Source organism: Molothrus ater, chromosome 9 (assembly GCF_012460135.2).
Source record: "Molothrus ater isolate BHLD 08-10-18 breed brown headed cowbird chromosome 9, BPBGC_Mater_1.1, whole genome shotgun sequence".
Taxonomy (NCBI): Eukaryota; Metazoa; Chordata; class Aves; order Passeriformes; family Icteridae; genus Molothrus; species Molothrus ater.
This window is the reverse complement of record NC_050486.2, coordinates 3,912,039-3,927,062: the sequence shown is the minus strand read 5'-3', so window position 1 is coordinate 3,927,062 and position 15,024 is coordinate 3,912,039. Positions and strand designations below refer to the sequence as shown.

Below are 15,024 nucleotides of genomic sequence, written 5' to 3'. Positions count from 1 at the left end.
TTGGGTTTTTGGAGTTTTTTGTTGGTTTAGACCTTCAGAGAGTTTTCCATTTGATCTGTTTTGAACCTACATCACAGCAGTACTTAACATGAACAAAAGTAGTACACAGACATACATATGAGAAAAACATTTAAAAGACTCAGATAAAAGGGCAAATGCTTTAAAGCTTTGGGAGAAGAGCTTTAAAAAAAGAGAGATCCCGTTGGAAGATCAGGATAAACATATTCTGCCAGTTAAAGGCACTCCAAGGCACTCAGAAAAAATATGGGAGTGTAGGCAGATATATCTGCACAGTAATTATTTATTAAAAATCTCTATAAGAATAAGAAAAAATTAATAAGAAAAATTGGTGTGATGCCTTCACTGGAAAATACCCTTGAGGAAGGGTGGCTGATGTGTCTCTAAACAGTGTTCATCCTCTTAGGAGAAGGGTTGTAAAGATCAGCTCTCACATCAGAAAAGGCTAAATACACTTAAATTGCTTTTCTCTTGATTTGCAGAAGGGAATATCAGATGTGGAAGGCTTAGTTTACCTCAAGGCATCTTGACAGTAGGTTAATGAAGTGGTGTAGATTTCTGAGCTTCCTTCAAGTTTCTACCAGCCTGTGCAATATCCATGTCTTGATTTAACTTGTAGATCTGTATCCATCCCTTGGCATGTGCACTCAAGCATTGTGGAGTTTGTAATTAGAAAACAAAACACCATTGAGCTGATTTCACCTGTATGAAAGGGCTCCTAAACTGAGTCTGACTTGGGTTTTTTTATTCTGAATACTGATACTGAATTTCACAGCTCTCATCTGTGTGCATGGTGGGAGATGATGTGCAATGTTTTTCCCCAGTGTGCTGTGTTTTAAAAACAGCGTGTTTATTGAAATTTGTAATTCCCCAGCAAATCTTTGTCACATGGGTGGTGAATCTCCCTTTGCTTCCCAAGTGCAGAATGGTATCTGAATGAAATTTTTTAGCCTTTAATGTGTGTTCATTTATTTTCTCAAGTAAGGTTTCTGAAAGATGTACTCAGAGATGCTTTATTTTTTTAATTGCTGGAGATGATACTTTTCATTTTTAGGCTGTGTGAGCAGTATTCTTTTAACATCTTTTAAATTATTGTGTTGCACCTTCCTCATTGTGTTAAAATATTTATTAAATTATTACAGGTAGGTTTTTTTTTTAATAAAAAGCAATACCAGAATTTCATCTTGATTTTCTTAACAAAAAACAGAGCCTAATAACACTTTCCAAAGCAATATGTAGTAGTTTTTGTTTTAGTATCCAAATCAATGAACATGCTCACAGCACACTTAAATACTTCAGCAGCCTTTTGCCTCTATCTGTAGCAAGTAAATAGAATTATTTCTGTTTACATTCAAATTTCTTAGCAATATTGTGGTTTCACACATAGGCTCAAGTTTCTGCACACTGCCCACTACAACTCACAGTTTCATGCTTGTGGAAAAACAGACTGGAAGCTCAGTGTTGCCCTCAGAATCTGGGATTAAAGGAAGTGGTGGATCCCTTTACATTGGGGGTGAGCCAGAAGCAGGGACTTGAACATGGTTAGATCATCTTTAGTGACGTGATCCTCTGCCTGAGCTGTGTGCAGGCTGTGTCACTCCTGGACTCTGGAAACCACCTTCCTTCTTCATTAAAAACACCTGCAAGTTGCTTCTGAGAAAGGAGAAGGAATTCCTAGTTGTTTGTTAATTAATAGTTAATGGGCTGCAGTAGAAGAAATAAGGATTATAAAGAACACACCTCTCTGACATAAACATCTGTATGAATGCAGCCAATTTGCATTTTAATTTTAAGGGGGAAAAAAAATTACGGAGTTCCCCCAGTCAGCCACAAGATTTCCTTCTCTTCCCTGGGAATGGTGAGTGGTGTGTTGGTTTTTGTTCTTTCTCTCTTGTAGTGGCTGTGGCTTTCTAGAGAGCAGAGACTGTAAAGCTCTGTTTTACTGTAAAAGAAGGGAATCTTAGACTTGCTTGGCTGTGCTGCTGGTAGTTGTGTTAACATTAAATAACAGCCACATGACCCCTTGCAGAACACATCAGCTTGCTTTTTTTTGGAAAATCTGATCACTTGCTTTACATGTTTTAGTATGTCATCCAAAATTATTTGCCCAGGTGTTCATATTGAAAATCTCTGCTGGCTTATTGTCTTTAACCTCTTCGTCCCCTCTGCTTCACCAGACTAGGCAGTGAAAAAAATTTCACTTACTGAGTATTCTTAATCTCTGCTTACTCTGAAGTTATAGAATGGTTCTGCTATTAATCCTTGCTTCTTCTCTCCTCTTTTTGAAACTTTCCCTTTGACCTAAATAAAGGTTTTTGTGAGAAACACGATCTTGCTCTCTGCTGTGTGGTACAGGTTATAATTTAAATGTTCCCACAGTATTTTGTTAAGGAAATTAAAATGCTATGTATTCAAAAGGGAATAAAAAACCAGAATGAGTTACAGAGAAAGTTCAGTTTTTGTATTCTTGATCCAGTTTAAATGTAAATTAAGTAAGAGACTGGTGGTTGTAGTGATGTAGCTCCTGTTCCTGAGCTGACTGGCAGACTAAGGAAATAATCCTGGGGAATACTTCAGGTTTGAAAATTCTGGTGGAAAAAGTAGAATCCTAGAGGAAGATCAAGAAATAGAGTAAGTAAGAAATAGGCAGCACAGCCTATTTAGCAGAGAAGGATTTTTATAGAAGGATAATAGTGGTTTCTCAGTTGCAGTGTGGTGTGAGTGTTTCATTGCCATTGTGAGTGCAGTCAGATGTGTCCTTGTTGGGGACTGCTCCAGGCCAGATCCAGGGAGGGCAAACACCTTGGTGGCTGCTCTTCTGCAGGTGCCAAGGGCAGTGCCAAGGGCAGTGAGGTCACACAAGGGGCAGGAGTGCTCTGAGCAGGGGTCCCCTGAGGCAGAAAGGTCAGGTGCTCATCTGGGAAACCTGACAGGCAAAGGGAAACCACTCTTAGTTTGAAAATGAGAGAAAAGGAAGTTGGCTGCCCAAGGGAGAGAGAGGGGTCTTGCAAGTGAGATGAAATATTTCCTACACTTCTAAAGGGAGGGGGGAATGCTTTGGGAATTCCCAAAACTTTGCTTCTCCTGTGTCTATCCCTGAACAGTGGTGTGGATGTCACCCTAGGCTGTTGAAGAACCAGAAGGATGGCACAGGTCCTGAGTGCCTGTGTGACTGTGCCTCAACACCTCTGGAAAAAGCTTTGGATGTGTGTCTTCCCAGGCAGGAGCAGGATCTTTTATTCTGCAGTATTCTCAGATCTGTTGCCATTGATGTCTGTACCCTGTGGGCCCTTAGATGTGCAGGGCCAGGGCAATGGGGAGCTTCTGCCTGAATCATTAGGAGTTTTTCACTCTGGTGAGAATTGCAATTGAGGGACATGGCCTGAATTTGTAAGAAATTCACATATTTTCCCTAAACCTGAGGTGACAACTAATTTTTTCCTGCTATTAAGGAAGGGTTATCAGATGCCTGTGAATGAATTCCCTTGTGTTCCTCTGAGTGCAGAGCTGTGATTCCAGTGGAAACCAGAGATGCTGAGGGATAGAGAATTTAATCAAGAGTTTCTTGAATGACTCCCTTCTCCAGGAGCCTGCTCTCCTTTGGAGCAGGAGTAATTCAGGCCTGTGTGGTTGTCTCATGCATGCTCATTGAAGTGGAGGTGTAAGGACAGGGGCATGTGCTTTCCTGTGCTGAACATGCCAGATCTTCCAGGGCAGATTTAGGTGGCACAACTTTCTAGTGAAAGTTGAAGGAATAGCCCTAAGTACAAAGCCAGAAATTCTGCATTCTTTCCCGTGCCTGGCCAAGAATCTCTGCGTCTTCTCTAACAAACAACAGCACACAAACTTCAAGTAGAAGAATTCAGGGTGCTCTTAACTGGCATGAGATTCTTTAGTAGTTTTGAGTCATTGGTTAGAAAGATGCTAAGAAGTTTCTGACTTTAAAAAGTCAAAAAAATGAGAGCTTAGACTAACTAGATACCAAATTCTTTTAAACTGTGTCTTAAATGGCACAATTATTGGTTACACGTTGAGTCATCTTATCTAAGTTATGTGGTAGCTGGATGTGTAGTGTGAATCTGGCTTCAGTGAGGAGTTTTCAGCATGGTAATAAAACTGAGATCACTTCAGAGTGGATGATCTGGAAGGAAGACCTGAATAAGTAAAAAGGAAGGGCTGTACTTTGCTATTATGCCATTTGAATAATTAAGCTGTGTCTGTTTTATTTTTCTTGGTAGCACTGTGGAACAGGTTGTGTGCTGAATGTCTTTGCATCTATTCATGTGCTGATGTATACAACTGGAAGAGCTCATTTTGGTACATGGAGTTATTTATGATTTTAATGAAAACTTCTTTGTTGAAATTAAGTGCTAGTAAAAAACAAGATGATGCATTTTCCCAAAATAGACTCCTTTGGAAGGGAAAATTGAAAATAGTGTTTCTTTTATTGTTATTGCAAATTATGACTTTTTTGGTATTTCTTTAATGCAATGTGCCAAGTTAAAAACATGTCTTATACTGAGTTAACTAGGTGTATCATCTCTATAAATATCTTCAGAAAGTGATTAAAAACAAAAGGACATTTGGCTCTCTAGCTCAAATTCACGTTTGAAGCAGGATCCTCTCTGGTAACAAAATTAGGAAAGCTCTAATTCAGCAAAAGATGAATGGCAATAATCAATAACTCAACACAATACAGAAATGACACTTGTGGAATCTCAGTTTTCAGAAGGAATCAGAACAAGTGTAACTGTATCACTTCAATGTGTTGTTGCTCTGTTATTTTAAAACTTACAAGATTTGTGTCTCTATATGCCTTTGTCTCTGAACATGTGTTATGCACTAAATTAAAGAAGTGAATTTTCATCCTTGTTCTCCCAGGAGCTGGCAAGCTGTGGCTGGAATAAAAAAGAGAAATACAGTTCTGCACCAAATGCTGTTGCTTTCACCAGAAGATTCAATCATGTGAGTTATTTTTTGCCAGCATTATTAAATGTACACATTTGAGAAAGTCTGTGGGATTAAGTGTTCTGGCACATCACTTTTATTTTGGATCACAGCTGATTGCTTGACAACTTAAGGAACTCCTTTTAGCAAATACTTTATCTATAGGATATGCAGAAAGACCAAACCAGTGTTGAAGAAATATTCTGTTTTAAATAGCAGCAATCGATGCAAAGTGCACATTTTCCCCAGAACTGCTGGCTGTCTTTTATATGAAGATAGAATCATAATTACAGGTTAAAGGCTTGCCATACAGGATTTCTGGACTTGTAATTAGATGTAATTTCCTTCTGTGTTAGTTGAGTGTCTTATGCTTCACATAGATATTTTTGTCCCTAGAAATAGAAGCCTCTTGTCAGCATAGGTACCTTTTTAAGGTGATTCTAGGCAAACTTTTGAAAATTCCAAGCAATTTTTCTGTAAAAGATTTGTTCTTTAACTCTCTATTTCACATAATTTTTAGGTAGTATATTTGAGATTTATGGGTTTTTTAACTCAACAATTTCTCTGTATAAAATCAACTATTAAAAGAAGAACAGAATTCTCCCTTTCTCCACAAATAAAGCTGGAGGAGTCCAGCTGTGGAGTTACCCAATCATGTCTCAAAACTGTGATGCTCTTTTTAAGTAATGCTATATTTTCTCTTTCAGATGAAGTAATTCTATTACTGTCCTCTCTCATCTTGTAAATGTTTAATAATGTCTCAAACTTACAAGCTGTCTTGCAGAATTAACCTCTGTACCCAGTCTCAGACTTACAGAGATCTTTGTTAATCATCTGAAACTCAGACCAAACCTGTCAACTCTTCAGGGTTTTTTCCCTATCAGTTCTTGTGTACTTTCTCACTTCTCCTGGTTGCTCTCATTGAGGATATGATCAAATCCTGTTACATTTCACTGATAACACTTAGAATATTTCTTAACCTACTGACTGAAATGCTTGTCTGGCATTGGGTTTTGGACACTTACCTGATTCTGCACTGGACTGAAAAGAGAATGTTACACTGAAACTTTCCATGACTGTACCATTGATTGAGATCCTGGGGGGTTTGGTCAAGAATTTGGGATTTTTTCGTGGTTTTTTTTGGTTTTGTTTTTGTTTGTTTGTTTTTGTTTTGTCTTTGTGGAGTTTTGTTTGTTTGTTTTGGTGGGTTTTTTTTGTTTTGTTGTTGTTGTTGCTGCTGTTCTGCATTTAGTTGAAATTTTCCTGATCTAGCTTTTGAAGTTGCTCCAGTTAGAATGTATAGACTGCTATAAAAACATTCATGACTTTGACACTAATCTCACTGATTCCAACATTTCCTGCCTTGCTTATTCATGGAAGTTGACTCTTCAATGGAATTTTTGTTTTGCTGAATTTTGTGGTAAAAACCATGTGAGGCAGAGTAACTAACTCATCAAGGACTTCACTTCTCAGTTGTTGTTATGTGCTCTACTGAAGAACTGCAGGAACAGCTTCAGACATACTAAAGAATGGTAAAAGATGCTCAGTAGCCAGAAGGAAGAGGGAGAAACCTTATCATGGGAAATAAGGACTTCCATAAAGTTTATCTCAGCCTTTGTTCTGGCAGCAAGGAAGCCCTCAGTACAGGAGGAGAGAGGGGAAAGGACAGATATTGTTTCTGCTCCACTTACCTGGGGTGTTCTAGTGCTCCTAAAATAAATAATCAGCAAAGTCTCAGGGACTTGTGGCCTTGTCAGGCAGGAATACATGTCAGCAAAATTTTGTTAACCTTTGAAATTTCACTGGGGTTGAATTAAGCATTATGCATCTGTCTCTTCTCTTTTTGCCCCCAGCTTGCCAAAGGAAAATCATGAACAGCTCTCACTTCTTAAATAAAGAGAATATGAAATTACTAACAGCTGCTTCCCAGCAAAGTGATGTGCAGGTAGCATTTTGGAAGCTGTGATGATTCTGTGCAGTTGATTACATTCCACTGAGGATGAAGTCAGGCAGTTGCAGCATTAGTTATGGGATCATTGGGTGTGCCTGTGAAAACACATTGAGTTCAGGCAACAGAAATCAGTGGAATCCTTCCATGCCAGGACTCTCCTGTTGAATTCATTGTTGAGTGGTACCCCATATAGATCTACATATCTGATATCATATATTCTTAAATATGTAACTTTATGTGCTAGTTTTGCATTATTTTATATTTAGTGAGGAGGGAAGAATCTTTTTTTTTTTCCTAAACTCTGATCTCTCATTTTCAGCTTTCTTCTGAAAGTGAGCTGTAGACTTGCTGTTACTGGTAAATCTGTCAGAGTGCACAATTGCCAAGTCCACTTACTAAATCATTGTCTTACATTTTGAAACTAAACTTTTATCATTTATTTCAAATAAAAATTTTTTGAAGGTAACAGTGTAAAGGTCACTATTGGTCTCTTGGTTATGAGTCCCTCAACTGAAAACCTCTTTCTTGAGATTTTTGTTTAAATGGGGTTGGAACTGTGCTGCCAGAGATCTTAGAATATTAGAGAAACTTGTCATCTAGATTCAGTATATTGGAACTGAATTTTAAAGGAAGAGATCCCACTTGCCAAAGGAAAATTTTATGTTTTACTGACTGTATTGATAGGTGTTTTTCACGTTTTTTTGCATCCTTTTTTAACCCAAATGCAAACATAGTATGAAGAACTTCTTGAATATTGTAGTGTTGCTGAATTGCAGTGGATTTAACTGGGATTGTTGGAAATTGAGTGGAATGGTTAGTATGCATGGGAGATAGCTGAAAGGAAAAGCCAGAAACTTTTAAAGGAATATTCTTGAATTTCCCTATCCTTGAATTTCCTAATTTGATTAGCACAGAAAGCAAAGATTAGTTTTTGAAGCAATGACTGTGAACTTAATAGCACCAGTAGAACAGAATTGGTATTTTAGATATGGCAAACATGGGATAATTTAAAAATCTTAAGATATGATTCAAGAACAGATATGTTCAAAGTTAAGCCTGTTATTCTCAGTTGACCTTAATAGGGAAGAATATAAATATACAATTATATGTCAAGGCTTTAAATGCTGCCTTGAACTGGTATCAGAGCTATTGACACCCAAAGGCTGGGAGTCATGTTGCTGATTGATGTTGGTATAATAACATTTAAATGCAGCAAGAGAGGACTGTATGGAACAAATATGCATTATTTGTGTAAAGAAAAAGTATTTGTTTAAATTATTGCTTTTTCAATATGTGCAATGCATTAGGTTATGGTGCTGTCTAAAGATACTAGTTAATAGACATGACCAGCCAAAACCCAGTGTTTGTGTCAGTAAAAACACATCAGAGAGGACTGGAAGTGGTTGAGGTGGAAGTGATTAAGTGTGTTTGGTTCTGTATCACCTGCCTGCTCTGTCACTCAAGGGACTGGAGGGCTCCAAGCTTCAAAGGAAATTTGTTCTGGTTTGTTTGGGTTTTCTTCTTTTCCTGCAAGAGCCGGGAGTGTTGAGCTGAGGTCTGGCTGGGGCTGGGACAGAAACCAAGTTTCCTTGGGCAAACCAGAGTGTTTGTGTCTCTGTGATGCCAGGGAGCTTCCACAGAAGTCAGGACAGACAGAGGAAATCGGGGGATTTTTGTCCTGATGAAAATGCTGGAGTGTTGCTCTGCGTTCTGAGCAACTGTCACAGTCTGGCCCATCACAGGCCTTCTCCTGTTACATCAGCAATCTCTGAAGTTCAAATCAAAGAGATTTGGGATCTTAAGGTGTAGTGCTGTGTGTGTTGTATTGCCTGATTCTTTATGATACAGAAATCTGTGTTAAAAATTTAAATTCCCTTGATCTTCAGTGGGAAAGCATCTCCTTAAAAACTCATTGATCAATCAGGGAAAAAAGTTCTTTTTCTCAAGCTGTGTAACTATAGCAGAGCACCAAACTGAGGTCAAGCTTTTTATGACAAAATTTTGAAGTACTGCCAAATCTTTTATGTATTCAGTACTTCTGTATTTGATAGGGTCATAGAATATCTCAAGTTGGAAGGGGCCCATAAGGATCACTGAGTGCAAATCCCTGCTCCTGGCAGGACTCAGTAAGGACACCTTCAGAATATTTCATTAAAGAAAATACTGGAGAAGACCTGGCAACAATCCAACATGTATTTTTGTTTTCTAAACAATGAAGAAGGTGCATGAACTTCAATTCTTTTTGTACTCTCACTACCCCTGAGATTGTCTCAGCACTTGGTGCCCTGTCCTTAAAGGAAAATTATTCTCTAACTAAACAAAGGGAATGGCAATCTCTGTCATTTAAATACAGCTACTGTCACTGTGACTTTCAGATTATTACAATTTGATGATGTACCCTTAAAAATGAGACGATTTTCCATATTTTCTCCTTTTAACTTTAACAGTGGTTTCAAAACTTTGCTATTTTTGAGCATGGCAACATATTGAGATTTTTTTTTAATCAATTGGAACCACTTTTTGTTTGTGAAGAGATATTTTGCTTTGCAAAAAAGCAAAAGAGGAAAGAAAATGAAGAAAAATGAAAAGAAATAGAAACCTGAGCTCCATTCTTAATTCTTTCCTGGCTAATACAACCTTAGACAAATAGACCAAAGGGAAGTGATTCTTATGCAAGATGTTTGTGGGGATTTTTTGTGGGTTTTCTTGTCATTCTTCCATTTCTCATTTCCAAAGAGCTGTTGTGATTTAACATCCCAGTTTTCATCAGATCCCTGTAGCTTCACTGCAACTGTAATCATTTTGGAGGTGTGGATCTTTGTGCTCTTCTGTGTTAGGAGCTATCATACTAACAAAGTGGAACAGGTTATTTCATTTTTCTAATTGAGATTTTGGCCAGGAACCTGTTTACAAGAAGGAGTTTAGCATCGCTTAAAAATCAAAGCATCATGACATGTTGAAAGGTTTCCATGTATGAGTAAACTTGTAGTAAATTTCTTCATACACTGTTTTCAGTAGTTTTGTAAATACCAGTCATGCTGTATCTTGATGATAATTTTTTTCCCAACTCGTAGCGAAGAGATGAATAAAAGCTGCAGTATTTGTTAACCTTTGCTAATTCTTTACTACTGCTTTATTACAGCTACAAAAGTGTTTAATTTTTATCATTCTTTGTGAGGGCAGAGGGTGGCAGGGAGCAGTGAAGAGAAAACAGTGGAGTTTAGACATATTACCAAACACTTTTAGAGTACAGCCTTTATGAGACATTCATGTAAGTATGACATGCAACTGTTCTTTATACTGAATTTAGCAGGGTTCTTCCACAGCAGTGAAGTCAGTCCTGGAGAGCTTAACCAAGGGTGTGATACTGTGCTGTACATCAGCAGGTAATTGGCACAGCCAGAAATAAGAGTATAAACTAGAAGCTGGCTTATGGCAGAGCTTCCTACCTTACATTCTAATTTTGTTCAGGGTTAATTTTTGTTCAAGGTGTTGGAAGTGTCAGTGAACTGTAGCTGAAGCTGCTCAATTCATGTAATGCAGCATTTATGTTGTGGGAAAGCAAACCAGTGGATATGATTCAGTGTTGGTGTTTACATTCCTTCATTTTTAGGCTTTTCATAACATTTCTTCATGATTTTATTTTCCTGGGAGAGCACTCTTCAAAGTTTGAGTGTTTTGCCATTTGTTTTGTGTGTGATCTCACCCTCAGTCTTACATTGAACTCAAGTCTGTTTCCATAGACCATACTTCCATAAAAATAAATAAAACTTTTAAAAGCATAGTGTTGAAACTCTGTATTTTTAAAAGGCTTTTTTTCCTCCATTTTAGGTAAGCTTCTGGGTTGTTAGAGAGATTCTGCATGCACAGACTTTAAAAATACGAGCTGAGGTTTTGAGCCACTACATCAAAACTGCGAAGGTAAGAATTTGTATTGTGAAGGGAATGTGGAATTCACCATGATCCGAGGTTTTATACCCAGTTTGGTCAGTTCAGAAATACACATTGGGAAATACCTATCTGATACCTGACTTAGCTGTGGTTGTTTCTGTTGACATCTGTAACTGGCTTCTGTGTTGTCACCAAGTGTGCAGTCAGTTTAAACAGCTTTAGTCAGAAGAGAAATGGTTTGTTTGCTTTTGCCATTTGAAGGAAAGGATCTTTTATCTCTACTCAAATAATATCAACTTTAAAAATGTGGTTTGAAAAATAGACTTTGATTCAGAAGACATTTTGGAGTTCTCAGTCTTTCCTAAAGCCTTTTGGACTGACATTCATAAGAAATGGGTCAGCAAATCTGGAGTAACATATAGCCCTTCAAACAGAGTGAAACTTCTTCACAGTAGTGAGAAAAAGGGGATGTTTTTCAAGTTTCTGCTGTCAGATGGTGGCTGCCTTTTACTATAACTGACTGCTGTGACCACCCCAGGTTACCTGCAAAAAAAAAAAAAGATGTAAAATATTTGTTAATTAATTAATTTTGTATTCAAGTGCATTCCCTGTCTTGACAAGCCCTTTTTTAATGAAGCAAGATTTTAGTCCTGTGGGGTTTGACTCTCAACTTTGGGCAAAGCAAGAGCTAATTTTGTAGGATAGCACAGGCTCTGCTCAGTAATCATGCTGTGGTCATAAAGTGTTAATGATCTCTCTTAGACATCCTTTGATATCTGGTGAGTTAATGTATCTTCATCTCATGTATTTTTAAAAGTCAGTTCTTGTGTTTTTGTTTGAAATACAAACATAAAAGAATCCAAGATCCATGTCCCTGCATAGGAGGGGGAGGTCCAGCTCTGTGTGGCCATAGTGCAGAACAGATGTGGGAAGCCAGGTGGGCTCAGGTCTGGTTCATACTGGGATGGGACTGGGCAGTGCTGGGTGTTGCAGGCTCAGCTTTGGGCACAGCACCCTGAGCATGCCTGACCTCAGCAGTGCAGCGGCAGCTGGAATGCTGCTGGCTTGGAGGCAGCAATACTTAACAATCAGGTCATTGAGCTTTGCTTACCTGTCACCTGTAAAAATCACAATTACAAAAGCAAGCAGCTCTGTATGGGGTGGTTTTGTATCAGTTTGTTTATTTCTGTGCTTGTTACCTTGGCTTTGCTTACATATGGCTGCTGACATGAAGTTACTGCAGTGGAACTTCAGTGGAAACTCTTGGAAGCAGTTTCTGTTATCCAGAGCTAATATCAAAGCAGCTTGGTGCCAGGGGTCACACTAATTACCTCTAGAGGAGCTGTAAATCCACTCCACAGTGATTCCTTGTGCTGGCAGCCTACTGTATAGCTTAAATGCTATCTCACCTACACTGCTTAATGCATGAGGTAATTAGACCTAACAGTTCCCCTGAAGTTCCCAGACTGTCCTGGTGGATCATGACTTCTGTTTCACTGCTGGCAGCAGCTGGGAAAGCCCTTCTTTTCATTTCTCATCAGCTCCACTGTCCTTTGGGACAGTGAACTTTATTACCTTGCTTGGGATGTGTGTGGGAGGAAGAAGAGTTCTTGTGTAAGTGGAGGGACAAACTTCAGCAGGACTGCTTGGAAGGATAACAGGACTGTGGTGTGTGACAAACATCCAACCCCTTCCACCTCACCCCACAAAATACTGATTACCCTTTACACTGGTTACTGAAAAATCCTCCCAAAAGAGGATGAGGAGAGGGAAGCACTTCATCAAAAGGTGTGGGCAAACTTCCACTGTCAGCAGGACATGCTGGAATCATGGAGGTCTGAGCACACAGAGTGGAAATGCTACTGGGGTGCCATTAAAAGTGGCATTTCTGACTAATACTTGTGAGGACTTTGTTCCATAAAAGGCTGCAAGTTTCCTGGCAGTGTGTTAAGTGGAGAGAGAATCATTTGCCCTGTTCCAAAACTGTTAGCCAGAAAACCATCCTTGGTTTTGGCTTTCATCCTTCCAAATAGAGGCTCTCCTTTGGTGTTCAGCATTTAGCCAGTATTCCTTTGGTCTAGTTTTGTTGTCCTTTTCCCTCATGAAAGATTGCCTAAGCAAGAAGTAAGCTGAGTTTCAAGTAGGAAAAAGAATTTCCACCATTTTTTGAATAGGAAGGGTTTCTTATTTTTCCTTGCTGGAATCCTAACCTACCTTGGTGAATATTCCAAATGGATTAAACAAGATTTGCAATACTGTGATTGAGCATCATTTCTCCTTAGCAAAGTCTCTCTGTTAGGGTTAAAACCTCAATTTGGGTGCAGGGCACCAAAAATGAGTGTAGTTTGGATCCCTGAGAGCTCACAGCTATCAGAACAGTTGAAGTTGCAGAAGAGCTTCAGGAAGAACATTTTCCTCCAGACTGTTCTCAAGCTTTCATGACAGTAGTACCAGTAGTTACTTGGCCAAGGCAGTGGATAGTTTTGGAGACAGAGGGAAAGGAAAAAGAAAAGGGAGGGAAATTCCAAATGTGTGAGAAAATGCACTTAAACCCAATGTTTTGTATAGAGTTTTTAAGGGAATTCTTTTACCCTAATGTTTTTGCTGTTCAATTTTGATTGGGTTGTTGCTTTCCACTAGTTAGTTGTCATACCCCAGAAATGGCCTTTCAGTGAGGAGAGTACTCCAGGGATGTGGCTTTTGAAATTTACCTCCTTGATTTCATCCTGCTAAGATATTTTTTGGGTGCTTTGATGTAGCCTTGGTCATTGCATAAACTCTAGGTACTGACATGATTACATCATTCACCACTGGGTTGTCCTTTCTGGTGTGTTGTTTTAAAATACTGTCGAATGCTATGAAAGGAATTTGTTGGGTTTGAGTATCAGAAAATTTCTGGCACTTCTAATATATTCCCCAAGATCTGTGTCTGTGTAGATATTTTTAAGGGTTCTCTATGGACTATGAAACAGCTAGTTAGTCTAATCCAAAAGCATAGAGATGCAGTAATGAAAAATTAGGAGGTGCCATAAAAGTGGTCTGTGTGCACAGCAGTTCACTGTAACACTTCATTTTAGACCATGCGCGATTTCTCCATCTTTATATTGTTATTTATTCTGTGTTCACTATTAGCAGCACTTGGAATGTTGTTTATTGTTTATTTTCTCTTTTTTTTGTCCTCAGAAGCTGTATGAGCTGAATAACCTGCATGCCCTCATGGCAGTGGTGTCAGGCCTCCAGAGCGCTCCCATCTTCAGGCTGACCAAGACGTGGGCGGTAAGTGAGGAGCAGCAGCCCAGGGGAGAGGGTTCACTTCTTCTCAGGCAAACACAACATCCTGAAGCTTCTTTTCAAGGATGCAGCAGTTACTACAGAGAGCTTTAACTTTGTTCTGCTGTGTACATAATGCTTCTAGTTCCTCTGAAATCTATGGTTTCCTCTTAATTTTTTTTTTCCGTTCTGCTGTAGAAATATTTTCCTCTGAAAAATAGTTCCCTGCAGATTCTGCTAAATGCAGAGGCTTCTCATTTGGCCAGAAGCTATTTTGTATTTAGTTGCTGGAAAATTCTGAATGCCAAAGTGGGTCATACTTTAATCATTTAGGGGTTTATACTATTGGAATTCTTTTTTTTGCTATGGAGAGCAGATGTTCAGAAACTCTTGATTCAGTTTCCATAAAGAGATTTGTTGTTTCTCTGACTGATAAGTCTAGCACTTTTCATTGTCATTTCATACTTACAACTCCTTTACACAGTGCATTTGTAATTCTACCTTTGTACAGCTGTGAAAGGAGAGTATTCTTTGGAATCATTTTTATTTGTCATCTCTTTTTTGGCTAGTAGTAATATTGTTTATCATTGTATCCTCGATAAGAAGAATATTAGGAATTACTTTTGCTCATTGATGCCTCAGAGCTTAGAAAACAGTCTTTATTCAGCCATCTATTGTGTAGTTTTTCAGCTGTTTCAGATAAATGTGACATTCAGTGTGACAGAAAAAATGAGGTGATTGAGATCCTCCTGTGCACAAGATACATATCACTAAACAAAGCTGAAGGCTTTCCCTGAACACACATTAGTGCATCCTTGGATGTTGCAAAAGTTTATTTGTCTAATAACTGCATGAAAATGTCATTCAGTTGATAAATATTCCCAAAATTGAATATAATTCACTTTGGCCAAGATACTCCTCTAGAATTCTGGTCGTATTTTGCAAAT

At 38.6% G+C, this 15,024-nt stretch overlaps 1 protein-coding gene across 2 annotated transcripts in view; it reads left to right on the top strand.

Annotated features, from left to right (window-relative positions):
• RALGPS2 (Ral GEF with PH domain and SH3 binding motif 2) overlaps positions 1 to 15,024 on the top strand; it is a 116,212-nt gene that overhangs the window by 36,443 nt on the left and 64,745 nt on the right. For both annotated transcript variants that reach the window (XM_036387387.2, XM_036387385.2), the window contains exons 5-7: positions 4,900 to 4,983; positions 10,748 to 10,837; positions 13,991 to 14,083. In XM_036387387.2, the coding sequence (XP_036243280.1) occupies positions 4,900 to 4,983; positions 10,748 to 10,837; positions 13,991 to 14,083 (267 nt within the window). The remainder of the gene's footprint in view (positions 1 to 4,899; positions 4,984 to 10,747; positions 10,838 to 13,990; positions 14,084 to 15,024) is intronic.